Below are 26,054 nucleotides of genomic sequence, written 5' to 3' on the forward strand. Positions count from 1 at the left end.
ACACACACACACCTTGGTTTCCTTTCATACTTTGTAAATTTATTTTTTTATTATCTCCTCCTTTTAAGCATCCCTTTAAGGGCGAAATGAAATCCAACCATTTACAGAGAAAATGATTTCAGAATGTACATTTGATTTATCCTTACAAAAAGTTAATTATTACTTGCAGTTTATAAATTACAGAGTGGAAAGGAGCTTTGCAGACACTCCTGATTTCGTTTTTTTTTTTTTTTTCTCTTTTATTTTTGGCAAATCCACACATTCTTTTGCCAAAGCAGGGTGTTCTGGGGCCACACCACCAGTAGGTCCAGGTGGACCCCAGGCATGGAAGTGCTGCTGGATCACCTCCAGGATGATACTGCATCATCATCCGCACAGGAAGGAAAAAGCAGCAGTTCGAATTCTTAGCCTCAGAGTATTCCAGATCCCTTCTTGAGCCGTTATCTGTAGTCCCCAAAGCTTTAAATGTCAGTGTATTGCATTAGAAACAGCTCTTCTTTCTTGGTGCTGGATCCAAGCCCCTCCTGCCACCCCCTTACCTCCCGCTCCCCCTGTTTTCATAATAAGAGCAAGTTTGTCCAACATTTCAGAAATCAGAAGGAAGGTGGGTTTGTTTTTTTTTTTTTTTGGGGGGGGCGATGAGGGAGAACACATTGATGGAGGGATTTGGGAACCATTCTCCCACTCACTTCCCTCCTTTCCCACCAAGGTCTGAGGTCAGTGAAGCCAGGACAAGCTATCCCTTCCCTCCTCACCACCTGTGTTCACTAATCAGACCGGGGTGACCCCAGACATATGTCATCACAGTGCAGAGGTGCAGGAGCCACAGAGTTCACTGGCACAAGCTGGGAGATGGGGACAGAGCCCAGGGGATGTTTGGGAGAGGAAAAGACCCCACCATCCCACAAGGATACACTGAAGGAGGGCACAGAGGAACAAATATCCACCTGCTCTGACATACACCCACCACTCCAACTCATACATTACCCAGACGGCAGAAGGTCCCCTCGTTTCCCCACCACAGAGACACAAAGAGCAGGCTGGCCTGAGCTGCACAACAGCAAATACCTCAAACACCTCAGCAGGACACAGGGATCAGAGAAAGCAACAGTGAGAGTGGACCTGAGCATGTCGCCCTTCATACCAACTACACAGGCACCAAACCACACCATCTTTTCTGTCCCTCACTTGGGTACAGCATAACCCCTAGTCCTCTGAGGGAGCAGAGACAGCCGACCTACCCTGTTCCCTCTGCTTCCGCAAGCTCACCTGCTGCAGGTCCAAAGTGCACATCCTCCCCTTCACCTGGGGTGAAGGAGGAAGATAAGCTCCCCAACCCAAAGCCATGCACAGGCACACAATCCCTTTTTTAGGTGAAAAGCACAAAGAAAGGCAAGAGATGGGCAAAGAGAGAAGCGCAGGGCTTGGGGATGCTACACACTGCTTCACCTACTATGTGGCCCTCATTTGCACCAATTGATTTGAAGGTGGAAAAGTTTTGGGCAAGAAAATGCACAGAGCTGAAAAGGGCTGCAGGGAAAGGCTGGCAATGCTTAACCCCCCTCCACCAGACGGCTTCACTCCCAGAGCGGCAGCGGGCATGCGGCTTTGCTGCTCATGGCTGCAACAACCAACAGACATCAAGCTCTGGTGGTGTGATCCCAGCTCCAGCCCAGGGGCAGGATGTGTTCTTTTTTCAGTCCTTCCCTTCTCAAACCTCAGTACCTAGTTCACACATGAGCAAGGAGCCTCAATGCTCGCCTCAAAGAGTTCCACGTTGGGAAATAAGGATGTTATACAAAAAAACCTGCCTCCTCCTCTGCCTCTCTCACCACCCCACACACCCACATGCTTTTGAGTTCCCTCTTGTGCAGGTTGTCTGGGAGAGTGGCTGTTCCCCCCGGCTGTGGAGGTCCCAGCACAGCAGTACACACAAGGCTGGGCACAAGGGAAGCCGCCACCTCGGGAAATCACTGTGCAAAAGTCAACTTGCTAGTCCACGTCCCCTCCAGGGACAAGAAGGAAGGTTTTTAATGACAAACACTCTGGCTCCCTAAGGATGACAAACACAGGGTTAGTCAGACAAAAATTAGACAGAAATATTGACTGGTTTGGCCTTAAATCAAAAATTGTTTAAACGATTCTTGAGAAATAAGAAAAAAGAATGCATTTATTCTGTAAAGTCCCTTCCTCCCATCACAACAAGAGTCTGTTTTAAATTTAATTCCCTCAGAATAAGGAAATCAGTAGGTCCAGTGGGAGGACAGGGCCAGAGTCCTGCAGAAGAGTCCCAGTGCTGCTCTTCCAACAGGACCTTCTCCTCCTGCCCAAGGGGGCAGAAGGGAGAGGAAATTCAGAGGGAGAGGCAGAGAAAGATAGAGCAAATAATGGAGGAGAAGGGAGATAAGGCAACAGGCTGTACTTCAGGAGTAGGAGATCCAGATATTGCAGCTGTGGGCTCATCTGAAACTCAGAGCAGACAAGGGCCATACCTCAGTGGTGAAACCACGACTTGCAGTGTGCTAAAAATCCCCCAAAACACCCATGCACAGGAAGGGCTGCTAGCAGGGGAGAGGCTGCTCTGTAGAAGATAATGAGGTGCAGCCCCAGCACACATGTACTTTATCCCCTGATTCACAGGGCTCTGGTGCTGCCGAAGCACCAATGCAAAGACCGACTACTCGTTCTCTCCTGTCTTCAGCAAGGCCTGGCACTGGGCTTGTGGCGTTATGTCACAGACCCTTGGCTTTGCCTTATCTCCGAGTGCAGACCTCAGGCTCCCTTCCAAGTATAAAAATGAAAAATAGCTTCTTCCTTCCATACTTTACTGCTACTGAATCCCATGAGCTGAACCCACCTGCTCTCCTGCAGCTGCCCCTGGGGAAAGTGCATTCCCCTTGCACTGCAGCCTCAATGCCACTGCTCTCATCTTGCTCAATGCAGGTTCCTCCTTTCTCAGCTGGGTCCCCATTTCTCTGTAATCCCTCTATGCCCAAGAGCTCCATACAGCCACTTGGCACAGGGACCCCATAACTGTGACATGACTCCCTCCCTTCGTGGGAAGAGCGTTCTGCCTGCTAAACCTTCTCCCTTCACTCAGTTCTCAAAGGGGCTTTTCTTTCTGTAGGGAAGACACAGCAGAAGTGAGAATAGTGATTTATAAAACAACAACACAACTCAAAACAACCAAAAAAAGAGGGTACTTCAGTTCTTCTAAGCAGTGATCATGGCACATGAGATGTGGAAGGAGCTAAGATGAAATCCCTCTCAGTTTGATCAGAAAAAGATGTTCATCTTCATTCTTTTCCAGTTTCAGTCTTATTAGGCAATCAGCTTATTTTTGTTGACGTTTCTCACTTCTCTAGGGAGGGGAATAGAAGAAAGAAAAAGAGATCCAGAGATAGGAATGAGGCGCAAGGGTGGGAATGGGCTGGAGAACATAGAAATATGGAGCCCTGAGTTAACAGCAATGGAAACCCTCCTGCTTCAGCACAGCTGGCCTGATGTCAAGGTCACTCTTCCTGATGTCAACATTTTCCTCCTCCTCCATCACACGATCCTCACTTCTCTGCTTGGAACATGAGGCTAACAGAGCAAGTTCATAATGTTTTTCACCCTCTGCCCACTACAGCCCAGGCTCTGGGCAGCCTGTCAAGCCATCTGCTAAGGAAGGGTGGTAAGGGTGGAAACGTGGATCTGCCCCCTCAATCAGCTGAATCAACTCAATGCAACAACGGGCCAGATCCTGACTACTCACCACTGGCAAACTCTGAGCAAACACTGGTCCAACCAGCTGCATATAATGTCATCCTAGATTCCCTCTCCTCTGCATGGTCTTCTCTGCACGGCCCAGGCTGCACATGCTCTCTGGATTGGATGGTGATCCTAAAACAGGCTCTTGGTCTCAGGGGGAGTCTGCCCCTTTCTCCACAAGCTCCCTCACCCCCTAAGAGTAGACAGATGGATCTTGTGCTCAGCGTTTCCCCACAACCCATCTCTGACTCAGAGCTTTGCCCTTCTCCTCTCCCTTTTACCCCATGGCAAGAAGGAATAGCCAGCACATGTAAGCAGCAGCCCTGCAACAGGCACAGCCTGTAGGGTTGCAGAGCCAGCTAAAGTCACGCAACAGTCCCACGTGTGTAGCACTGCTATGCAGAGCAAACATTCTCACTGGCCCTCCCCTGTGAATGCCCCAAAAAGTCATCCATGCTGAGACAGATCACAGCTTCTGGATCCCGCCATTTCCTGAAAGCACACACACAAGCCCAACTATGTCCCCTTCCCCCCCAATACTGGTAACAAACGCCCACGTGCATACCAAAACCATGCATGTTAGCACTCATGCACATAGGAAACCATGCACTTGTAAACGTACACTTCCACCATCTAAGTCCCCTGCAGCTTATCCCAGCCCCAAAAGAAGCACATACTGCAGGGAAAGTGCTTCAGCTTCTGTGGGCCAAGCCAGTGCAGTGTTGCAGGGGCAGGGGGGGGAAAAGGAGTTTAAGAAAAAATAAAAATAAAAACCCAGCTTTTTCCTCTGCTTCCCATGTGCCTGCTCCAGGACTGGTAGAGCATCAGGCCAAGACACAGCCCAGGACAGATGCATTAAGCCTGCAGGAGGAGGGGAGAACACCTTGGAAGCAAAGGATTTCCCTTCCCCAAAATACTCTTTTAATATAGAGATATACAAAAAAATAAATGCATACTGAGATGCTTTTGCACATTCACTCATCCAAAAAATGCCTGCGACACATCTGCACACGTGACCACTCACATCAGTTTGTGCCTGCTGACTCACACTCACATCTGTGCTTGCTCTGATCCACAAAGGATGAGGGTGGACGGGAACAGCTGCCCTCCCTCCCCTTGGGACCCTCCCAGCCTCCCCCAGAGGAAAATCCACCAGCTGGCTGCAGAGATTCTCTCCAGCCAGCAGGAGAGGTCCGGGAGATGGCAGAAAAGGCTTTATGCTACTGCCAGAGTAGGTCCCCAACATCTCTCCTCCTCCTGCCCCTCACACAACTGAGGAATTTATGTACTTAGGGTCAGCCTGGGATGAAGCGAAGAAGAGACGGAAGGGAAGGAGGGCAGACACCCCAGAATGGCACACCCCACCCACAACCAAAGAAAACAATAAAAGGAACATATGAAAACATCTGACTCTTTCCCTTTGTCGTGAAGTTCTGATTTCCCACCTGAGCCCTGGTGGCCTCTCACCCAGTGCCCTCTGTTTTTCGGTAGGGGTTCTCCAACAAGTAGCGGAAACGCTGGTAGTTCTTGAGCAGGTATTTGGGAGCGTACATCTGCTCCTTGGGGTCGGCGGGGGGATACTCCTGTGTAGTACCATCGAACCACCCACCAGTTCGGATCAGCTCCCGGATATAATTGAGGTCTCGTTTATCCTCATAGTCACCCCAACGGGGGAAGTCCCCATTCTGAGCTGAAACCAGTTTGAAGTAGATCCCCTCTGGGGTGAAACACCACGAGCAGTGCCAGCCAGCAAAGTGGAGTGGGCTGCCCAGCGACCACTGCACCAGGATGTGTCCTGTGCTGTTCTCGTACTGACGAAAGCCAGGCATGGTGTAGTACTCACGGCGTCGCAGACGGATCCCATCAGTAGCGTAGACAGCCTGCAGCATCCCCATGGTGCAGCCTGAGACCACCTCCAAGGTGCCTGGTTGCTTCCAGAAGAAGCCATAGAGTGACTTGCGCATGTGAAATGCGAAGGGCTCCGTCCAGCCATCGTAGAGCTTGAGGAAGAGCACACCGTCACGGGCTGGGATCTCATCAGCATCATCGATGACAAAGACATCATCTGGGCGCATGTTGCGGAGGCGAGAGATGCCATCCCGGGTGAGAAAGGTGCGCAGGTAATCATCAGCAATCCAGCCGTCCTGGCGGCCGCCAGGGGGGAAGTGGTCCAGGAAGACATAGAGCACCTTGTGGCGGATGTAGTCGAAGGAGCCGTTGAGGAGCATCTCGCGGAACTTGAGGGGCCGCGGCTCTCCGTAGGCTGTGAAGTTCGACTCGCACACCACAAAGACATCCACCACGTCTCCCAGCTCATGGAAGCGGACATCCAGCAGGTCAAACTCATGGTTGACGTTGATAGCGTTGATGACCCTCCGGGGGGTCACCCGCGGTACAAGGCGGTCCTTGGTGGGCAGGTTGGAGTACTGGACCACAGTAGGGACCCCGCAGCTGGGGCCGTGCCAGCCTGGCAAGCAGACGCATTCCACCCACTTGCGCCGCTTGGTCGCGCCGGCGCTCAGTGGCTTGCGAACCGGCCGCCCCGAGGACGCCCCGTCCCCTTGCTCCTCTGGCCGCCCTCCCACGGGTGGCTTCTCCAGCACCTTGGTGCCTGGTTTAAAGCAAACGCCGCCGGCTTTGGTACGGACAAAATATTCTGTTGTGTCTTCTGACAGCACAAACTCAGCTTTGTGCAGCTCTTCGCTGGCTCTGCTGGGAGGCAGGGGCTGGAGCAAGGGGGAGTGTGAGTAGAGGGGTGTGCGGAGGAACTCGGCACCCCCGGGCTCAGGGCTGACCTGAGGTGTGACGGGGGCATTGTTCCAGAAGAAGCTGGAGACGAGGTTGGGACTAAGTGAAGCCAACTCCCGGGGGAAGGTGACATAGGAAAGGGCCTTGAGGAAGTGCAAGAAGGAGATAAGGCAGAGACCAGCCATGCAGAGAGTCAGAAAGAGCTTATGGCGTCTCATCTTCATCCTGTGGAAAAGCCATGAAAAGGAAAGTCACATTCAATAGTTACTAAGGTGCAAAAAGTTTACCATTGATTGAAAGACAGGTTGGGGATGAGAGGAAGCTGGTCCAAAATCAGCATACGTCTTTCGAGACTTGAATCCAAGAACTACTCCTCCCAAACCCTGCCATCTTCAGTAGACTTGTTGCCCCAGTGGGGTTACACCAAGGTGAACTTCTAGATCAGTCACAGTCGTATAAACTCACAAAGACAAGAAAAGCACTGGTTACAGAGTAGTAAGCCAGGAAATCCAAAATAACAGGAACTAATGATCTAGTGAACTTGTCACACTTGGCAGACTTGTCCCTACGCATTGATGGAAACAAAATGAACACTGGACTCCTCAGGCCCTGCATCACCAGAGGGTTGAGGGGAGATGAAGAGGGAGTAGGAGGGATGAGAGGGATTACGGGATACATGGTTGAAACATGACCAGAGTGGCAGTTTTAAAGGACTGAGATCATTAGCCATGCTGCCACAGCCAGGAAAACCCTACGCTCCCCAGATCTTTTCAGTGATTGCTCAACACACACCCTAAAAAACCACTCTTGTTCATAGGAAATGCTACCCAAGTTCACATGGTGAACAGGAAAATAAAAATACAATTAAGACTGTCACCTTTATTCTCCTCCTATCCTTTTGCAGTCCACTATATGTTGCCCTTTGCTTTTTTTTAAAAAAAAACCCAGATTCTTAGGGTTTTTTTTGCGTCTGGATCAAAGTGGCTAAAATAAACGCCTGGCTGTCTCCACTGGTAATACTGTACATCCTGACAGATCCATGCTAGGCCAGCAAGAAGCCAGTTGTGCAGAGCTCCTCCTTTCAAACAAAATATTGCCTTCATCCTCAGCCTACACCACCTGCCCTCCTCCAGCCCCGGCAGGGAGCGTAGAGCTGCTGTCAGGCAGAGAAGCAATTGAAAACTATAATCCATGAAGAGGACAAAAAGACCAACCAACCAACCAAGAATGAATTAAGCTCACCTGAGGAAAGAAGAAAAGGCACTCATCTTCTGCTCCTTAGAGAAAGTAAGGCTGGTGCAAAGGTGAGCAGAGGAACAAGGTCACGCAAAAGCCCTTTGTAACACAGAGGCTTTCTTCTCCTCCCAGGAGCATGAAACCCTTCACGCAGCAGCGGGTGAAGAGGCAGAGACCCGCTCCAAGCTCCATACATGCAACATGCACCACTATGTCCCCTCCACACCACACTCCTCCACAGTGGTTCTGTGGACCGGCCCCATACCCTCTGGGGCCAAAGTTCCCAGGAGGCACCATACACCCTGTGGTATCACTGATAAACCCTCCACCCAGTGCCCAATGGTGCTGGCAATTGATGCCTTCAAGGCTGTCCCCAACCCTGGGGGACACAGGGCAGCCACCCCATGCCACCAGCCCCACACCTGGGCTCCTTGCAGCCACACAGACTCTGGGCATGGGGGCAAAAGGAAGAAGCACCCAGCCCACTCCTACTGCTTCAGAAGGTATTCAAGTAAAATGCAGCAAAGCAAATTTACTGATTAACTTGGAGAGAATTTAATACTGAAGTGGAAAGCCATAAAACATTCAGACAGATGGCAACTACCCAAAGGAAAACATATCCGGCTCTCAACATGTGCCTTTGATATGGACTTTGTTAGAGGGGTTGTCCACGGTTATACCTTACAGCTCAGTGACAAGCGTTTCTGGGCACATGGCAGTCACCTTTTAAGTGAGAAGCACCATCCACTGACACCATCCCCCATGCTTGGGTGGCAGCGTGAGGAGTCTCAGGTCAGGCTCGGAAGGATGGGACTTGAGCCTGAAGCTAGTGGAAAAGTTACAGCATTGACATAGGAAGAAAAAAAAATCCCCACAACACACAATATACAAATACATAAAGACAAATATATAAACAAATATATAAAGAGCTTGATCCTATTTGTTAATGTTTATTACAGTTTTTTTATATACTTCAACATGACACAGGTCAGCAGAGGGGCAGCGTCCCAGCATTGTGTGCCCCCAGGAGGCCATCTTGTCAGGCAGGGAAGGAAGAAATGGCAGCTCTCCTCAGGAGACCACACCAGGGCAGGCCCTCACCTCCTGCCACAGCTCCACAGCCCAACCTCACATGCTTGGTTGTAGCCCAACTGGTGGGAGGCCATCTTTGTGGTGGCCCTGCCATGAAGGGGCTGGATGTTCTCCCACTCAAAGCCATAAAGGACCATCTTGGGGATTGCTGGCAAGCTTTCTTCATGGGGGCAAAACAAGGGGCTGCAGAAGCCCCCCAAGAGCACCTCGTTGTGTCCAGGGCATTTTTTCTTAAGACTCTGTTGATGTCTTGCTGGAGCGGTGAGATCACTTGCAAGGTAGAGGAGTAACCAGTGCCTTTCTTTACATGTCACCAGCTATTGCTCTTTCTTCAAGTGTGGGGAAGAAAAGGGCACAAGGAAGCTGAAAATGCTGAATTAGCAGCAACTGGCTGTTAGGAGATAATGTCCCTTGCTGGTTAATTAGTACAGCTTTCTCCAATCAGGCATTCTGCACTTTCTGAGGTTTTACCTCCAGACATTGGGTACCTCTCAGATGCTAAAGCCTGGGCAAGACAAACAGCTGGCCTGCTCCAATAAGGCAATTCCAATGGCTGCCAGGTAATTCTTGTTTCACTCCATTTCCTACAGGACACTTAAATGCAGGGCAGCCAGGTTCCTCTGGGCCAGCCCAGGTGCTGAACGAGTCACACGAAGCACACCTCCATCTTGTTCCCAGCTGACTGTGACACCGTGCGAGCCACAGGAAATTCCCAGACAAAAGGTCGTAACTCTTGACATTCAAACTGCTTCACTTTCCTGGGGTGTGGTAAGTCGTGTCAACATAGCAGGATGCATGGTTTTAGGAGGTAAAGCCTATTTTCCTCACTTGACATTTGCATACATCAGTATCTGCCAGGCTCAGCAGCTCTTCACCCGCTGGCACAGCTCAGCCCATTCAGGGCTGTGCTGCCTCCCGGTTACACTGTCTGCGCCCGGGAGAGCCGGGCTGGTGCGCACAGACCTCCCTGCAGCTCTGCCAAAGCAAGCTGGCCCTGCAGTACCCTCTGCTGTCTTGCTGCAGACATATCCCAGGAGGCAACTTTCACTGCTCAGTTCTTTGTTAGTGAATAAGAACATTTCTTATCCCCTCCTAAAAGAAGGTAAGCCAAGAAGCAAGCCACGTCCTCTTCAAAACCTCTTCCCTGGGAACCACCTCCATTCTCACATGCCAGGGATTCCTTTGCCAGGGAGTGGAGAGAGCTCCTGCACCCTTGGGTGGGCCAAGATGCTGAAATCCATCACTCACATATTCCTTCCCATATCCTCTGATCAGTGCTGCAGTGAAAGATGTGTCTTTGAGTGGCAGCTAATTGGAGACAAAGGCCAGCAGGGGAGGAAGATGTTATTACCCGCCTTCCTCATCCAGAACATTTACATGTGGTGGAAAGGAGAACGGAGGTACCAGTCAGGGAGATCTCAGCTTGTCATAAAAGAGCCCAGCTGCTCTGTCACAAAGCAGGCATCAGTTACCAGGAACACAGAAGACAGCATGAAGAGCTATTTCCCTTCTGACAATTGAGTGAGGAGGGAGAGAAAAAAAAAAACACAAACAAAAAACCCAAACAAAAAAAAAAAATCAACTTGATCTCAGGGAGAGTGACCAAGTTACTCTCAGGTTAAAAACTACAGTGAGAAAACGCCAGGAGTATGGACAGTCAGATCCATTAAGACAAAGCTCTTTTGGAAACATGCAGTTATAAACCCCTTCAGCAGCATTCAGCCTCAGCAAGAGAAGAAGAAATCTTCTTTTTGTAAGGCATCTCTTGCCTGAAGAAGTTATGTGCCTACCATGCAGGGGAAGGGTTTTCAGAGGAGGAGTAAAGCTAGAAGTGGTGGGCACATGAGTTATCTCCAAGCACCTGTTAACATTCTACTTTGCCATTATATCAAATGACCAGTTGATTTATACCATCTTGAAATCATATCCTGATTTTCAAGAAGCCAGAAAGACATGCAGTGCTAAGAGCTGGCAATGCACCAGTCCTAATGTTCTCTTGTGGAGGACACTGGCAAGAGGCCATGCAACAGGCTGCTGGCTGCATGACACCCCACACTCCATCTCATTAGGGCACAGGACTCCCTAGACCTCTCCTGCAGTTACAGGAGAAAAACTGCTGTGGAAAACAAGTCAGAATAGAAGCTTCTGTTTTTTCCCTGATACAGAGATGCTCATCTCCTCTGCCTGGAGTTATCCCATAACACCCATGCAGTAACATATTTGCCCATCACTCAGACACTTCAACAGAAAGCAACAATTCAAGTTAGAATTGCTTTCACACAGCATATTAAAATCCAGCATGACTCGATCCCCCACTTCACACTGAGGGCCAAACTCCCTCTCTCTCTGCTCCAGCTAGAGGCAAGTGAAGAGGCTCCGCCCTTGAAGTATTATACTAGTCCACCTGCCATCCACAGGGCATGGGCATCACAACACACATCAGGGTCACAGTACCCCAAAACACTCCAATATCTCCAATTACTTTTGTCCTGCAAACACCCACACAAGTAAGGAGAAACTATAAAATCCCTACTGTCTGTCTACAACTGAAATGGGACTAGCTCAGGGACAGCAGGACTGTGCTTTGCTTAAGGATTGAAAGAGAAGATTATCCTACAAAGCTGGACAGCAGGGAAAGTGGAGAGAAGTAGGATATACCAGAAGGTAGCTGGGTCTCAGCAATTCTCTGACGTGACAGATGCCACGGTGTTTTCAGGGACTGCAAGCAAGGAGGACATGAGCCGGAAGTTCCGGCAGTCACAGTACAAGGTCCATATCATCTTCCATTCAAGTTTCAAGGACAGAATACAACATTCTTCTGCAACCTTCATCAAGAGCTACTGCCCGCAGCACTAATGCAAAATAGCAATACCTCATACTACGTGTTTCCTTTGCAGCTTTGAGGCAACTGACCACAAGGTGCCACTGACTTGCTGCCAATACAACCAGCTGGAGCAAGTCATCCAGCACAGATACTCTTCAAGTAAGGTGAGGCCAAGGGAGAGCCAGGCTCTGTCCTAAGCACCTTCCCACCCTTTCAATAGAGAGGTGAACAGAGATATATGGTGACCACTCTTAACAGGTTGTCACAACAGCATGCATTTGACTTCCACAGCTGCCATCCATACATCACTAATTAATGGGTGCCATCAAGCCAGGAAGAAAACCAGATGGAGAAAAAAAAACACTAAACAACAAACAACAAAAGACAGCTAAAGGGTGAATCCACACAAGGTAATGAATGACAAAGTTGGCCAGGGAAGAGAGAAAGCATAGCTGAGAAGCCAAGGCATTCTCTTCACCTTCCCACTGAAGGCAGACATGTGATGTATAATACATAATGTCAACCACAAGCCTAAGGATGGTGTGCAAGGACTTGCTAGTCTTCAACTGTCCAGAAGCATCTGTGGTCAAAAAGAAAACAGGTGTCTCTTCTCACACACGCTCTTGTAGGAAAACAAAGTGCTCCATGCCAGTAGCTATGATCTGTTGCATACAGAAACTAAGATGGATGCAATACAAAGCCTACAGCTTTTTAAGTACTGTGGCAGCTCACCTCTTCAGCTCCTGAAAGCACATTAACTTTTGACTCCATGCTTTCCACAGGCCTTCACTGTTTCCACTGTTCTCTCAAGTGCCTTGTCCAGCTCTTTGGTGGACTAAGCCTCAGTTATTTTAGATGCCACAACTCTAGCTGCAGTGAGATAGCTGTGCACTCTGAGACAAAGCAGCTCTTAAGCCTCCATAAAGAACACATGGGACCTGGTCTCTACTGACAGGATTTTGGCTCAAGACTGATCTTCCAGAAGTCAGCAGAATAGACCGGCATCTGAACACCTTCAGAGTCCATTAAAAAACCCTCCACTTGAACAGATTGTTCTTACTATAACTACCATATACTAATAGCAGCATAATTATATCATTCTCCAGCCCCCGGTTTAAAAGAAGATCTGCTCAAAGAAGACTAGAAAATTCTACTGAAATCCAATAATGGCCTATGCGACATCAATTTCATTTTATCCAAGAACTTGGACACCACAAGGGTACAGTACTACATGCTAAAGAAAACTTGAAACTGGATTTCCAACTCCACTGGAATCTTTCAAATATTCTTCTCAGCATCCTTCAGCTGTACAGGGCTCCCTTGTAACTTATCTCCTCTCTTCAGCTAAAGCCAGTCTCACCATAGGAATTTCTATGGTTCCACAGCTGCCTCAGCACACACTGATCCTTCAGATGCTCTCAGAAGCCACGGTTTAAATTTCTTAGCACCACCACTCTAAGCGCTCCTTCACTTATGCCTGATCTCCTGGAAGGATTCTTGCTCAACCCTGCTCAAAACATCTGGTTCCATGAAGACTGCTGTGATGGGCCTGGAGATTGCATCACCTCTTGGCTCCAAGCTCAGGTCTCTCAGGACACAGGGTGAGCTGAGGCATGGCTCATTGCACTCTGCAGGACACACACACACACACACACACACACACCAAGGATGCCAGGGCTTTCTCCCAGCCAAATACAGCACTGCTGCTGCTGCTCACTGTTGCAAGTATGCAGCAGTTACAGCAGTGCAAGATGGAGTTGGCTGGTTCTTCTGGTCCTGTACTGCGGTGTCTTGCAGAGAAGGAATGCTTCATCATGAGATGAGGAATAGGAAAGGGAAAGGGGACAAAACTACACACAAAAAAGAGCAACTTTATCCTCAGACAAGCCATAGGGTAAGCAAAGAAGTATGTAATAACTGCCAGCTAGTCTCAGTGTCTTGCAGAGAGGGACAGAACAAAGCCATTTTGTCTGAGGATGAAAGAAAATTACGCTTTCAGAGACCTCAAGTGAGGCGTGTGGTAACACAGGCTGTTGTTTCATAGGTTCTCTCCCCTCACTCACCACCTTCACAGCTCACCACCCCTCAGCTGTCAGTTCTATGAATTCAAGTTGTCAATCGTATGAAAATCTGCTTTGTAACACCAAATCAGCAGATCTAACTGGGTTAAAAATAAACTTCAAGAAAAAGCACCCAGGCATGGGAACAGCAGTTGACCAGCAGAAACTTTCTAAATTACCTCACCAGTTCACTTCCCATCAGAACTGTGGTATCATGTAGATACATCCCCAGATACTCAAAATCACAGGGCTTTAAGTACTGTTCAGCTACCATGAGCTCACTAACTCCTCTCAGCAGCATCAGGGAAGGAGCACATTTCAAGTAGGGATCTGGAAGAAGCAGCAGCAGCAGGTAGCTACTTCCAAAGCAGACCCTTGCAGGCAGTCCATGTGTGCCAAGCAAGTGGAGTACGAGTCACAAATCAAGATTACCCTCAGAGCTGAGGGCCCGTGGGTGAAGAACAGACACATGCCAGACCATCAACATTTACACATAAGCCCTGTGCAGACAGGACAGCAGGACAGTTCCTGGAGACAAATGAACAGCCCAAACAACAGGAAGGGGCAGCTTGGACAGCCCAGAGGAAGGTGAGGGGAGTGAGCACCCCATGGGCCCAGAGAGGCAGTTAAAGGAAGAAAGAGGCAAGAAGCGCTTGATACCATGGTGATGGGTAGAGTGCACAGACCCACGCAGGCAGGCACCACCTTGCCTCCAGCTATTTTTGAAGCGGGTGGCAGTTGTTTGTGCATCCCCGGGGATAAAAAGCTCTCGGAGATTGATCAAGAAGGGGAGTAATTAAACCCCAAGGAAGACAATAAATGAAGAGAGACCATGGAACAGCAGCAAGATCCTAGGGGCCACAGGGAAGAGCTGGCCCTCCATCCCTGCCCTCTTTCCTCCCCCATCCATCACCAACCACTTGGTGTTTGGCAGTGTGCTCACTTTCCCACAGTAGCCGATCTATTACTGTTTGGAAGAGTGTTCCCAGCCTCTCCCTTCCCCTCTTCCCAGGCCACAGGGGTCCTGCTTGGCAGCCCCCAGATCCCTCTTCTCCTCCGAATGTCTGGTGACCAGCCAATCCCATGCAAAGAGCATTAACCCCTCTTCACCAGGAAGAGCCAGCGAAACCTGACTCCATGCTGGTAGGTTTCTCTAGGGTGTCTCTCCTCACTTATCCCCATCCCCAACACCCCTCCCCCCGCCTTCTCTCACCTCTTTCCCCTTTCCTTTTATTTCTCAAAAATCAACTCCAGTCCTGGGAGTGTCATGTCTTCCCGAGAATGTTACACGAACTCATGGGAATTTTTCTTGGACCAAGAACAGACCCTCATTTATTTGTCTCTTCTGCCTTTGTTCTTCATTTCCTCTTTCAAGACGTAGCAAGACCTCAACACAGTGCCGCCTGGATCCCCCGCTGCCACTTCACTTTGTTATTATTTCGGAAAGAAAGCGCTGATAGGCAGAGCGCTCTTCAATGCCTTGCCCCAAGGCAGAAGTGAATCAGGCCAGACTCCCACCTCCAGGGCGGACAAAGGGCACGTGGGCTCTGCAGCGCACCTCGGGCTTGGGCTCTCAGAGACAAGCCCCTGCTTATGTAATGCTTCTGATCGCAGCATCACAGCCCCTCAGATTAAACTCATACAAACCGAATCTTCAGTAACAGCTCTGTGCTGGTAACAGGCATATGGTACCACGAAAAGGGTCAGTTTCCCAGAATGAAATCAAAAGCCTCCTAATGCACTTAACTCAGGGTCACATAAATCTCTCTTCTGCCTCCCACAGATGGCTGGATCTTGTTTACAGGCATTGCAGCAGGCCTGGGTCTCAACAATATGTTTACTTCTCCTGTACAAACATTCCCTTTCACTAAGCAAAGCAGTACCCTGATCTCCAGATTAAACCAAGCAGAAAGGACTGGGAGCAGGTCTATGGGGAAAGAGGGAGAGAGCTCGTCTTCATCTATGAAATCAAATGCCATCCTGGACGTCACTCAGGCTTTGGGACTATTTGGATTCACATTCTTCCCTCACATCGCCTTATTTCTTGAGAAGGATGAGGAGGAATTTTGCATTTAGCCAGTTGCTGACATCGCTGACAAAAGGTAAAACCATTTGATGAAAGAATGGGTTTTATTTCAGGCTGAAGAACCTGAGAACCAAGCCGGGGCCAGGTGGCATAGCATAGCTTGTCCAAGGGACATCTGGTGATTGCCTGGCCAATGCATTCCCAAATGCAAAAGCCACAAACTGACACAGCGCAGATAAAAAACAGGGAAGTCAAGCATTTCTGCTCAGCAACACAGTAGACAGAGCAGTTTACTGCCACAATCACTTGATTACAGGCCAAGTTCCTTTCCCTCCCCACCCTCAGCCCTTTCCCTCCCCTTTCAGGTTTTCAGTAACATAAACATTTGTATTGAAATCTAACTGTTTCTGAGAAGTCAGCTGCCACAGCCAGGTCAGAAAGGAAGGAGAAGATAACAAAATTAATATGCAAGACCACCATGAAAATTGCTGGTGAAGAAGAAGGATGTGTAGTGCAAAGATGGAAGCCACAGTCATGTTGAAGTAGCCAGGACAAGCAGGACAGGAGCAGGACAGCCCGTCTCCATCGTACAGCAACCTGCCACAGCGTGGCAGAGAGCCAAAGAGCATGAAGCTCATATGTGGCTGGAGCAGGTGCTCAGCCCACCCAGCTCATCTTCACAACCCTCTTCTGCTGCAGGAGCCTGTAAAAAACTACCCCAAGTCTCTCTCTGCCCTCAAATGGTTGCTCTTCTGGGTTTAACCACTGAGAAATGATGGGAAATTCATCTGCACAGTTTGCTACTGAACCACCTGATCTTTCAGGTCCCGATGATGTCTTGTAAAGTCCAATGGACCATGTCATGCCAAAGCTAAAAACACACTTTGGCAGAACAAGATTGGCCTTTGAATGGGAAAAAAAAAAAGAAAAACCTCTCAAGCATCTGAATGTTTTAGAGAGCAGGCCCGATGATCCCTGCACCAGATTCTCTGTCTCCAACTTGACACTGTCTCTTTACTGCGAAGACAAGGCTCTGAACTCAGGAACTCCTCGCACAGTACCAAGCCACGGAGATGCTCGACAGTACCACACACCCGAGTGACATGGAAACCAGAACTGGATTTTCAGGGCAGTTCAGCTGCACAAAGGCATATGCAAACAAACATGGGCAGAAAGGAAACCCACAGCAATTCTTGCTAAGTGACAGACTCTGGATGCCTGACAAACTCCCCTTCCCTCCCCGCAAGCACTCACGGGAAGCAAGAAGACTCTGTTCCAGAGCACAACTGCACTATAAATAATTTAAGAGACTACTAAATTATGCAAAAGCAATCCCATCGTCCCCCTGGCCAAGCTGAATGCAGGTGTGGCCAACCCTTGCTCCAAAAGTTGCTGCTAGATAGGGATTTCGAGGCCACAGAGGCTCCGTGCCAGGAGCACATATCTGAGAGCACAACAGTCACTTGCTAACAGCCAGGCCTGCACCGAACAACAGCACGACAGGAGGTATTTGGGGACACAGCACTGATGCTGAAACAGCAATTCCTTTAACCCACCTCTTCTCCAGAGACCTCACATGGCCCCAGAAGAAAAGCAGCAAATGGTGTTCCCTTCAAGTGAGGCTGCTCGGTACATCTTGCCTCCATCGATCGCGGTTTGCTGGCGAGAGCTGCAGCTGGACAGCCCTGGCACAGCGAGGTGGGGAGAAGAGAACTGCTGGGGTAGGTGAGAAGGAAAAAAGGGAACTGAAAATGCTACAGAGGCAGTAAAGAAGTACCAGTTTTGCTAGCACAAATACTGTACAGGGAAAGCTGAGCTGAAAGCAGACAATCTCAGTCTGCTTTTCTGCCTCACTCCTTTGCCTTCGGGTGATGTCGCCTCTCTGAATATCAGGGCCACCGAGGTTTCCCTCAGCAATGGGGTCATTAAATAACAGCGTGCAGCTCACGCTGATCACTCCAGGGCACCATTCTCCCAATTCACCCTGCCCTTTGCTCTGCCTCAGAGCCAGCCCTCACACTACAAGCTCCATGAACACAGGGCTTCTCATACACAGTGAGCACCATCCGCTCTCAGCCCCTGCGCAGGCAAACCCTTCTTCCAAATTCCGTACCTTTCCCAGCTCCCGCAGCCTCCGAGGTCCATCTGTGCCCAACATACTCAGTCTGCACGGGTCTCCATTCTCCTCCTTTTTCCCTGCTGCCCAGCAAGAAGCATTTTGTGCCAGAGGAAAGAGGAACTGAAAACACTGCCATAGCCCTCTCTTCAGGCTCAGCACAACCAGCTTAAAATCTCAGGGCTCCAGCTTACCTTCCCCTTCTTTCTTAAAGGGCTCAGCAGCCAGGAGAGAGAGCGACTCCCTTTCATGTCTCTTTCTTTGCCACGCTGTCTCTCTTGTTTTCTGCTCAGTTCCAGCATCTGCATGCCAAAACAGGGGATCCTAGCGCAGATAAAGTCAGCGTAGCAGATACCTGCGTTCAGATCACAGGTTTCACAGTTGCTGAAGCCGTTATGCAGCGCCTCTAATTTGCATTAGTCTTACAGTATGCTTCAAATCTGCTCGCTGCAGCTTTGGTATCGGGCAAGACACATGCAGCAATATCCCGAGATAAAAATTACCACAAAGCCCTAATAAAGAGATGGCAGAGTCTGATTCTGCTTGCTAACCCTGGCCCAACCTGTCAGGATTTACACACCAAGGGGAAAATGGCACTCCAAGGGAAAGGCAGCAGGGAGCTAGGGTTATAGATTGGGCAGATCAAGGAGGAGGCGATATCTCTGTTGAAAAGGGCAGCAGGATCCAAGCAGTGACTAGAAAGTTATCGATAACCCCTGGCTCAGCAGCTGCACCTGGCTGTTCTCTGGGATTTCTGAGATGGCTACATCAGCAAACCAAGTACGGGAATCGTTGCACTTCGGTTGCTGCTCTCCTGCTGAGCCCCTGGGCACATCACAGGCTTGGTCCATGCCTCAGTTTTCCTGGGTGGGAGATGGGAGAGACACTCTTCTACTCCACGTAAGGGGCTTGCCTAATTAAAAGAAGCTTAATGGGTTGCTTTGAGGCCCTTGGAGAGAAACCTTGTCATAAAATTCAAGACACAGATGATCCTCAAAAGGAAGAGTTGCCTCCACTGCCTCTCTCCCTCTCAACAGCCACATCCCTCTCTCCTGCTGCTTGCAGCTTGTGCATTAAAGGCTGAAAGACTGCTGGCAGATCTCAGTTTGATCATACCCCAAAGCCATGGCTGATTTTTTGAAGAAAAGCCTATTTAGAAACAGACCAGGACCCTCCCCTAGTTGGGGAAACAGGGAGTATTAACTGAGCTCATCAAGCTCCTTATTCAACAGTGGGGGATCTCTCAGTATGAAAAGCCAAGGCCCCCGCGGCAAGCAGCTCAGGTCACTTTTCCTGTCTCAAAGCAGGGAATAATCACTTCCTAAATCACAGCTCAAGAACAAGCCCTTGCTTTTTGTAAGGCAGCCAGTTTCCTTCATGCTGCTGCTTCCCTCAGCCTGCCTCATGAAAGCTTGGAGTGCAGTGCTGCGCTCCCTTTCACCCATCAGCTCTACCAGGCAAGTTTCTGAGCGCAAAAATACACCTGCCCAGTTCCGGGTGTTCAGAGGTCTGAAAAGCAGGAGGTATCTGTTGTGCTTCAGGAGGAGCCTGAGGGAAGTAAAGGGTTTGCACTGCAGGGAGCACAAAAAAAGTCAGAAAAGGAAAGTAATCATTTTTTCTGCTTTCCTGAGAGCTGCAGCCAGGGATGAAGGCATGGAATGCTCTTGTGCACCCTACACCACTGCTTCAGCACACAGCATCGCTTCCCACGTCCTCCAGGAGAAGGGGGAACTCAGCATCTCTGTGATTGCAACTCTGCCCTAGCCCCTGGGACAAGCCCCTGGTCCTGGCACTGCACACGGCATTGCTGCTGTGGCACCACGCTGACCTGCACAGCCCAGTCCTAGCAACACGCTTGCCTAACTGTATCAAAGCACCCCAAACCTGACCTGGAGCCACACATAATCCCAGGGCTGCCCCCTGCACACAGCTCTGCCAGGGCTCTTCAAGGCCAGCCTGCAGCACCAACCCGATAGCACAGTCCACATGTGCACTGCAGATGCGTCACCACCTTTCCAAGAACATCCAGGATGGGGAAGAGCAGGCATTCCTCAGATGCACCCCATGTCCCCTTGCATTGCACTGCCCCGTGTGCCTATCTTCCCCAAATTTTAGATGCCACTGTAACACTTCATTGTAGTACAAGAGGATGCCATCCTGTCGTCAGGACAAATATAATGCAGCCTGACCTTTTGTTGCAGAACTGATGGGTGATAGTGACAGTAGGGAAAAGCAAGTGGGGACAACTATCCACACTCTTCTAAACTGAGGTCTGATAACATGAACCAGTCTTTTCAAGCACCTTACAGCAACCTAGAGATATGAAGATGCCTCTTGTGCCAGTCAGTACGCCCTCCACCATCCTTTCTGTCAGTTATTGTCAGCTGTACCAGCCTTCGTTAGCACCACCTCCTCCAGCTACATCCCACTGATTGGGTCACAGATTCCAACAATGTACAAAGGGCTCATTTTAGAGCAACTAACCCCACCTAAAACCTAATCAGCCTTTAGAAATGAATGCTGGCCCAGCTTGCTCCATCTATCTATCACCAAATCCCTCCACTTCCTTCCTCCACCTTTATGATCCAAGCAGGGGTGGAGGAAATATATCAATTTGTGATAGCAAGTGCACCTTAAAGATGCTATTCAAGACAGGAGGAAGCTCAGACACAGCGAGCTGAAAACTTAGCTACAAACCTTGCAATGAAACAAAGTTATTTCTGCTTGCTGACAGGTCAAGGCAAGGGAGGGACAGAGAGAAAAACTTGTCTGTCCTAAGGTGTGTCCTTCATGCACTGAACATGCACAATAACATCTACGCACGCTGTCCTGAACTGCTGTACCCATGACTGCTTATACACACCACACTTATTGCAGGCATAAACTCTACAGAAGTACACACATTCCATAAATGCACCTGGCAGGACCTGTGTGCATTGCATACACCCAGCAAACACCCACCCATGTTTGTCACACAAGCATCCCTTAAAGACACGCAATAAGCATGTTACACCAATCTGGCAGGCCATAAAGTCACACCACACTTAACCAGTTGCGTGTGGGAGAAGGAGAAAGATAAACACAAAGCATATGAGAAACACATGAGCACACAAACTTCGCAGGTAGGCTGCCCAGGCAAACACACACCGGCTGTATCTGCGCTTGCTGCCGTGTGCCTGGCTGAGGTTAACCAGGCTGTGTGACCACAGAGCAGCCCCCAGCAACTCTCCAGACCCGCTACCCCGTCTCATGTTGGGCACAAGTACCCTAGATAAATGTTTACAGTTGTGAGCATCCTGAAGCTAATATACCTGCAAACACACACACTATTTTCCACCTCCTCCCTGCTAAGGCAATCCCTGTGTGCCACACAGACAAATCTTTCTTTTTCCAATCTCACCAGCATTTGCAGGGAGGGAGGGAGGCAGGTAGTGGCTCAGCCCCTGAACTCAGTTTCAAAATGGTCCACCATGTTCTGGGCACCTCTGATGAAGATAAGCCCCAGCACCAGCTAGGACCAAAGGTCTGCCCACACAAAAGGCAGCAGCTGATCCACTGCAGTGGGAGTGTGGCAAGAAAACTCACCCACAGCTAGCCAGAGTCCTGCCCTTCTCCTAAGGATATAATTGCTGTATCCAGGGCACTAATAAACAAGCTATGCAGGCATCACCAAGAGTCCTTACAGGGAGCAAATGTTATACCTTGCAGTGAATTTCTTACCACTACTGCAAAAATCACCTGAGGGTGTAGAGGAGCTATAAATCTTCAAGGGACTTTATGACGTGAAGTGGCAGAGTCACAGCTTCACTCTTCTTCTGCAGTTTGTAATGGTTTTCATTTAAAGCCTGCTTTATGATGCTACAGGGGGGCTGGAGGAACTCCAGGAATAGTTCACAGGATCACTCTTCTCCCGCCTCAGCTTGGAGGATGTGTTTCCAGCACTACTACCGAGGCTGAATAAAAGCCAGCACAGCTTTTACAACAGTGTTTAGGGGGGCTCTGGAAGCTGGAGGTGTGCTGGGGGGTGGGGACCCCGTTGGTTTTCCCTGCCCTCTGAGATGGCTCTCCACTGCCTGAGGGTCAAGCAATGGCAGGTCCTGCGCAATTTCAGCTCTTCCCAGGGGAGCTGGCAGCAACCAGGCTTCAGCAATGAGGACTTGCAAGTGACTCCTAAATCACAGGCTCCAGCTGGACTCAAACGCCACTTCTGCAGGTGGGATTTACACAGCTTAGGAGCCACCCTTTAGGGGAGGGGGCCTGAAAGGTTCCCACTGACTCACAGCCTGCTGGGGTGGGGGAGACAGGGGCAGGAGTAGGCAAGAATTTGAAACTCAGTTTGCACAGGGCTGGGGGTTTCCAGTGACTCAAGTCATATTTGTTAGCATTGGTGTCACTGAGTGTTTTCACAGGGTTGAACTTCCCACTCAAGGGGAGGGATTTCGAGTTAACTGGAGGGCCATTCTCTAGAAGGGGAGGTGCTCAGCACCCACACCATGTGCTGCAGACAGGGCAGGCTCTCTGCTGACCCAAGCTCTGCCCTAGGGTGAAAAGGAGAGGTGCAAGACCCCAGCTGGCAAACAGGCAAGGCTCCCGAGCAACCCAGGCATGCTCACAGAAACACAGCCTGCAGAAATCCCCAGAGGAAAACCACAGGCTGAGGCACCAGGAGCCTCTCTCCACTCCACACTCTCTCCGTCGCTGAGCTGTCTGAGCAAGTCTAGAGCTGCAGCAGATGCCGTGCTCCCCATCACCCTTACCACACTCAACCAGGGAGCAAGACTCTTACAAGGACAGAGCTACCCCAGTCTGTGCCACTCCAGCAGGACCTACAGCTATACACAGCCCACAAACAACCCAACAGCCCTGCAAGAGCAGAGAGAACTTGGGTGCTCACTTCCTTTAGTAGCCAGCCCCCAACGTGGGGGGGACTTGTAGCAACCTGACACAGAGACAGAGCAGGGGGAGAGGTGACGTTTGATGATGATCATACACATATATTTGTATGTATGTTTTCCCTCCCACGCACACACTCCTGTTACTCCTCCTCGCTTGCTGCAGGCTTGGCACGCATCCCCAGCCCATGCCCTCCTCGCAAGCTGAGCATGGGCAGCAGATGGGCCTTAACTGCAGTGCCCCGGCCGGAGGCTGCCTCCATCCCCGGTCAGCCCGCATCTGCGGGCAGGGGCTGGCAGCATCGCCTCCCTCCTCCCCAGCGCCGATGCTCCCTAGCAGGGGATGCCGGGATTATGGGGGGGCGTGGGGAGGGGGAAGATAAAATGAAAAAAAAACAAAAACAAAAACCAAACACTAATATAAATAAATAAAGAGCGGGAAGGTGGGGGCTCGGCGGGGGAAGCCTCTCCGGCAGTGCCCGCAGGGGATGACGACGCACCCCCCGGGCCGAGGCACAACTTGCAGGTGGCGACAGCGGCGGGAAGGGGGGTACGGACAGAGTGGAGTCCCGCCGCCGCTGCCCGCAGCGCCCACCGCCCCGGGGAGGCTCCAGCGGGGAGGGCGGGTGTGCGCTGCCCCCCCGCCGCCCCCAGCCCCACCGCCCACCCGCTCACTCACTCACTCACCCCCGGCCGGCGCAGCGTCGGTGCCCGCCGGGCCCCCGGCGGGGCGAGGCTGCCGCTCGCCCCCGGCTCGCCCGCCGCCCCCCGGCATGGCTCGGCGACGGCCGCGGCGAGGCGAGGCGAGCCCGCAGCCCCCCGTCGCCTTCCTCCTCCTGCTCCTCCTTCCCCGCCGCGGAGCGCAGCGGCCCGGCACCTCCTCCCGGCCGCGGGAAAGGATGCGATGCGCAGCCGAGCCCCGCCGGCAGCGGCGGGCAGGGCTGCAGCAGCCCCTTTTGTGCCGCCCTCCCCGCCTGTCTCCTCCCCCGGCGCGCCCGCCCGCCCCCCCCGGGGCACGGCCTGGCCGCCCCCCGCCTCTCCGCACAAAGGAGCGTCTTGTAAGGGGGGTCCGGCGGTCCCTGACAAGGCCGAGGGTGCGTTATTGAGCGAGCTGCGGTAGCGAGTGCCGGGCCAGGCGGTGCCCCCCACCCCCAAGGATGCTGCGGGGTCCAGGCAGAGCCGCGCTGCAGCCTCGCAACCCTACGGCGGAGCCGGCCCCTCGCCGGCCGGCAGCATCCCTCCCCGTGCCCCGGGGGGCCAGGGGGGCAGGAGCATTCGCTGTTTGGCGGGAGGCGAGGCGAGGTGGAGATGTGCGACATCCAGGAAGTTTTGCTGCGGTGCCAGAAATAGAACCTGCATCTGCTGACTCTCAATCCTGCTCCCCAACCGCAAAAGCTGCCTTTTCTTAATTCAACTTTTCCCTGCCTTCTTCCTCATCAGACTCATCTTTGAAAGGGGAAACAAAGCCAAACCAAACCAAAACAACACTCCTGGCCGAACGGCACCGCTACAAACATGCTGACACTCAAGCGTGAGACCTCACCTATTGAGGCCAAGAGCTAACGAGAGGTCAAAAGGAAGCCCAACTAGAGTACACCCTTCCTCACGATTTAACGGGAATTCAGAAAAACTGTATTAAAAACAAAGCGTTGGTGCCAACATCCCTCCAAGCTGCCATTTATCAGATGGGCAAGCTGTCTGGCTTGCTGGGGAGAAGCGGCTCTGTTAAACTGCCACTGCCTGCTCTCTTGAGCAGCGCTTGTAGCAACCTAACAGGGATGCACAGGAGTCTGCCCTATGAACTGGTATTCCACCTGTTCTCCTCATCTCACCTAGCTGGCACCAGGGAGGAAAGGGACATCCTAATTTTGAGTTTTAAGGCCCAAGATGGAGACTATATCAGAGCTCAGGCAGAGACAGCATAAGTGAAGGGGAATTTTCCGTGCTGCAAACTCAGCCAGAAGGATGACTAAAGACAGCCAGGGGTCAGCTGGATTCAGTAGTGCCTCGGGAGTATTGCAGAAGTACTGAGGGAAAGGAATGAGGATGGAGGAGGAAGACAATAATGCAGCAAGTGAAGTTCTCACCATATGAAGGAGGTAATTTTGTGGCAGAACACAATATCACACCAGCAGAAGTCCTTGAGGACACCAAAAGGCTCCATCTCAATGACAGCAATAGAATATCAGAGGGAACATGTTGGCAAGACAGCAACATCATCATCTCCCTGGGTCAGGGATGAAGTCGCTCACCCACAGGACAATGCTCTCTGGGACAGCCGTGGGTCCCTAGCAGAAAACTGGGCTTGAAGGGAGCCCGCAACTCCTGCATCCCCAGGGGGAATTTGGCAGTTTGCATCAAGTCCACGATTGTGTTGTTTTGTTTTGTTTTGGGTTTTTTTTGAGAGAGAGATGGCTGGCAAGTGGCAGCATTATCTTTGCTCATGTGGATGATTTCAGCTCTGGGAGTATAAATGCTATTAGGGATGGGCAGCACTCACCAATTCATTTCCCCCAGACAGCAAACACCCATCACAGAAGGGGTGCTTGGCAGTAATGGGAAGAAAACATCGCTATTTCGGACCTCCTTAGCTTGCAAAACAGTATCCCTTTGCTTCAGATATTATCCCTGGAGCAGTTTGAAGACAGCCAACAATTTTCCATGTTAATGTGATAATACTGAAGGCTTATAGGCTCACTCAGAGATTGTAAATGTTCAGGAACATCAGCTCACAAATCTAGAGGCAGAATAGGCAGAATAACATCCCTGTGCACAGAGAGGCAGCTGCAATACCACAGCTCCCCTGTCCTGTGACAAACAGCGTTTGCCACGCTGAGTACTCCTATACTAGAGAAACAGGCTCCCACAGCCTCCCTGGGGGTGTTTGCCCCTCTATTACACCCTGCAAAGATTTGGGGGGGATTTTAGCTTCACCTTTCAGTCTCTATGTGAAGAAAGACAAGATTTTGCTCTTCTTCCCCAGGCTAACCCTGGAGCAAAATGATGCAGCAGGCTGTTGTTTCAGCATGTGCTAGTACATTACCAGATGCAACAGCACACTGGTACTTCCTTCATCCCACTACAGCCGTATCCACCTCCCAAGCGTGACCTTGTTTCCAAATCCGTGTGGTTCTGGGTTTGTGGGCCCAGACAGCAGAAGTCTTTTTTCTTTTTTTCTTTTTTTCTTTTTTTCTTTTTTTTTTTTTAATTCAGTGGTATTATGTGCTTTGATGGCACCAGACTGAGGAGACTGTAGGCTTAGATGTAATATCTAAGCACCTCGTGATTTCCACTTTACTTAGCCATC

The 26,054-nt window shown here is 50.6% G+C and overlaps 1 protein-coding gene across 3 annotated transcripts; it reads right to left on the reverse strand.

The window, feature by feature from the left end:
* Positions 1-213: 213 nt before the first annotated feature.
* Positions 214-23,698, reverse strand: MGAT3 (beta-1,4-mannosyl-glycoprotein 4-beta-N-acetylglucosaminyltransferase). 3 transcript variants are annotated; one of them, XM_065838181.2, is made up of 2 exons: positions 23,435-23,698; positions 214-6,726 (listed from the first exon to the last, which is right to left on the reverse strand). In XM_065838181.2, the coding sequence occupies exon 2, from the start codon at positions 6,723-6,725 to the stop codon at positions 5,217-5,219; it is 1,509 nt and encodes a 502-aa protein (XP_065694253.1). In that variant the 5' UTR covers position 6,726; positions 23,435-23,698; the 3' UTR covers positions 214-5,216. The 3 variants fall into 3 exon arrangements, with proteins under 3 accessions (XP_065694253.1, XP_071657779.1, XP_071657777.1); XM_071801678.1 differs by lacking the exon at positions 23,435-23,698 and adding an exon at positions 17,296-17,452; XM_071801676.1 differs by lacking the exon at positions 23,435-23,698 and adding an exon at positions 7,744-7,848.
* Between the last annotated feature and the right edge of the window lie 2,356 nt (positions 23,699-26,054).

This window comes from Patagioenas fasciata, chromosome 1 (genome assembly GCF_037038585.1).
Source record: "Patagioenas fasciata isolate bPatFas1 chromosome 1, bPatFas1.hap1, whole genome shotgun sequence".
Lineage (NCBI taxonomy): Eukaryota > Metazoa > Chordata > Aves > Columbiformes > Columbidae > Patagioenas > Patagioenas fasciata.

What these genes read in the sequence shown, in the direction of transcription:
- MGAT3 (XM_071801676.1), bottom strand. Translation starts at nt 7,769, where the DNA reads ATGAGTGCCTTTTCTTCTTTCCTCAG. An exon ending in GCCTTTTCTTCTTTCCTCAG is followed by an intron (nt 6,727 to 7,743) that starts GTGAGCTTAATT and finishes GCTTTTCCACAG; the next exon opens with GATGAAGATGAGACGCCATA.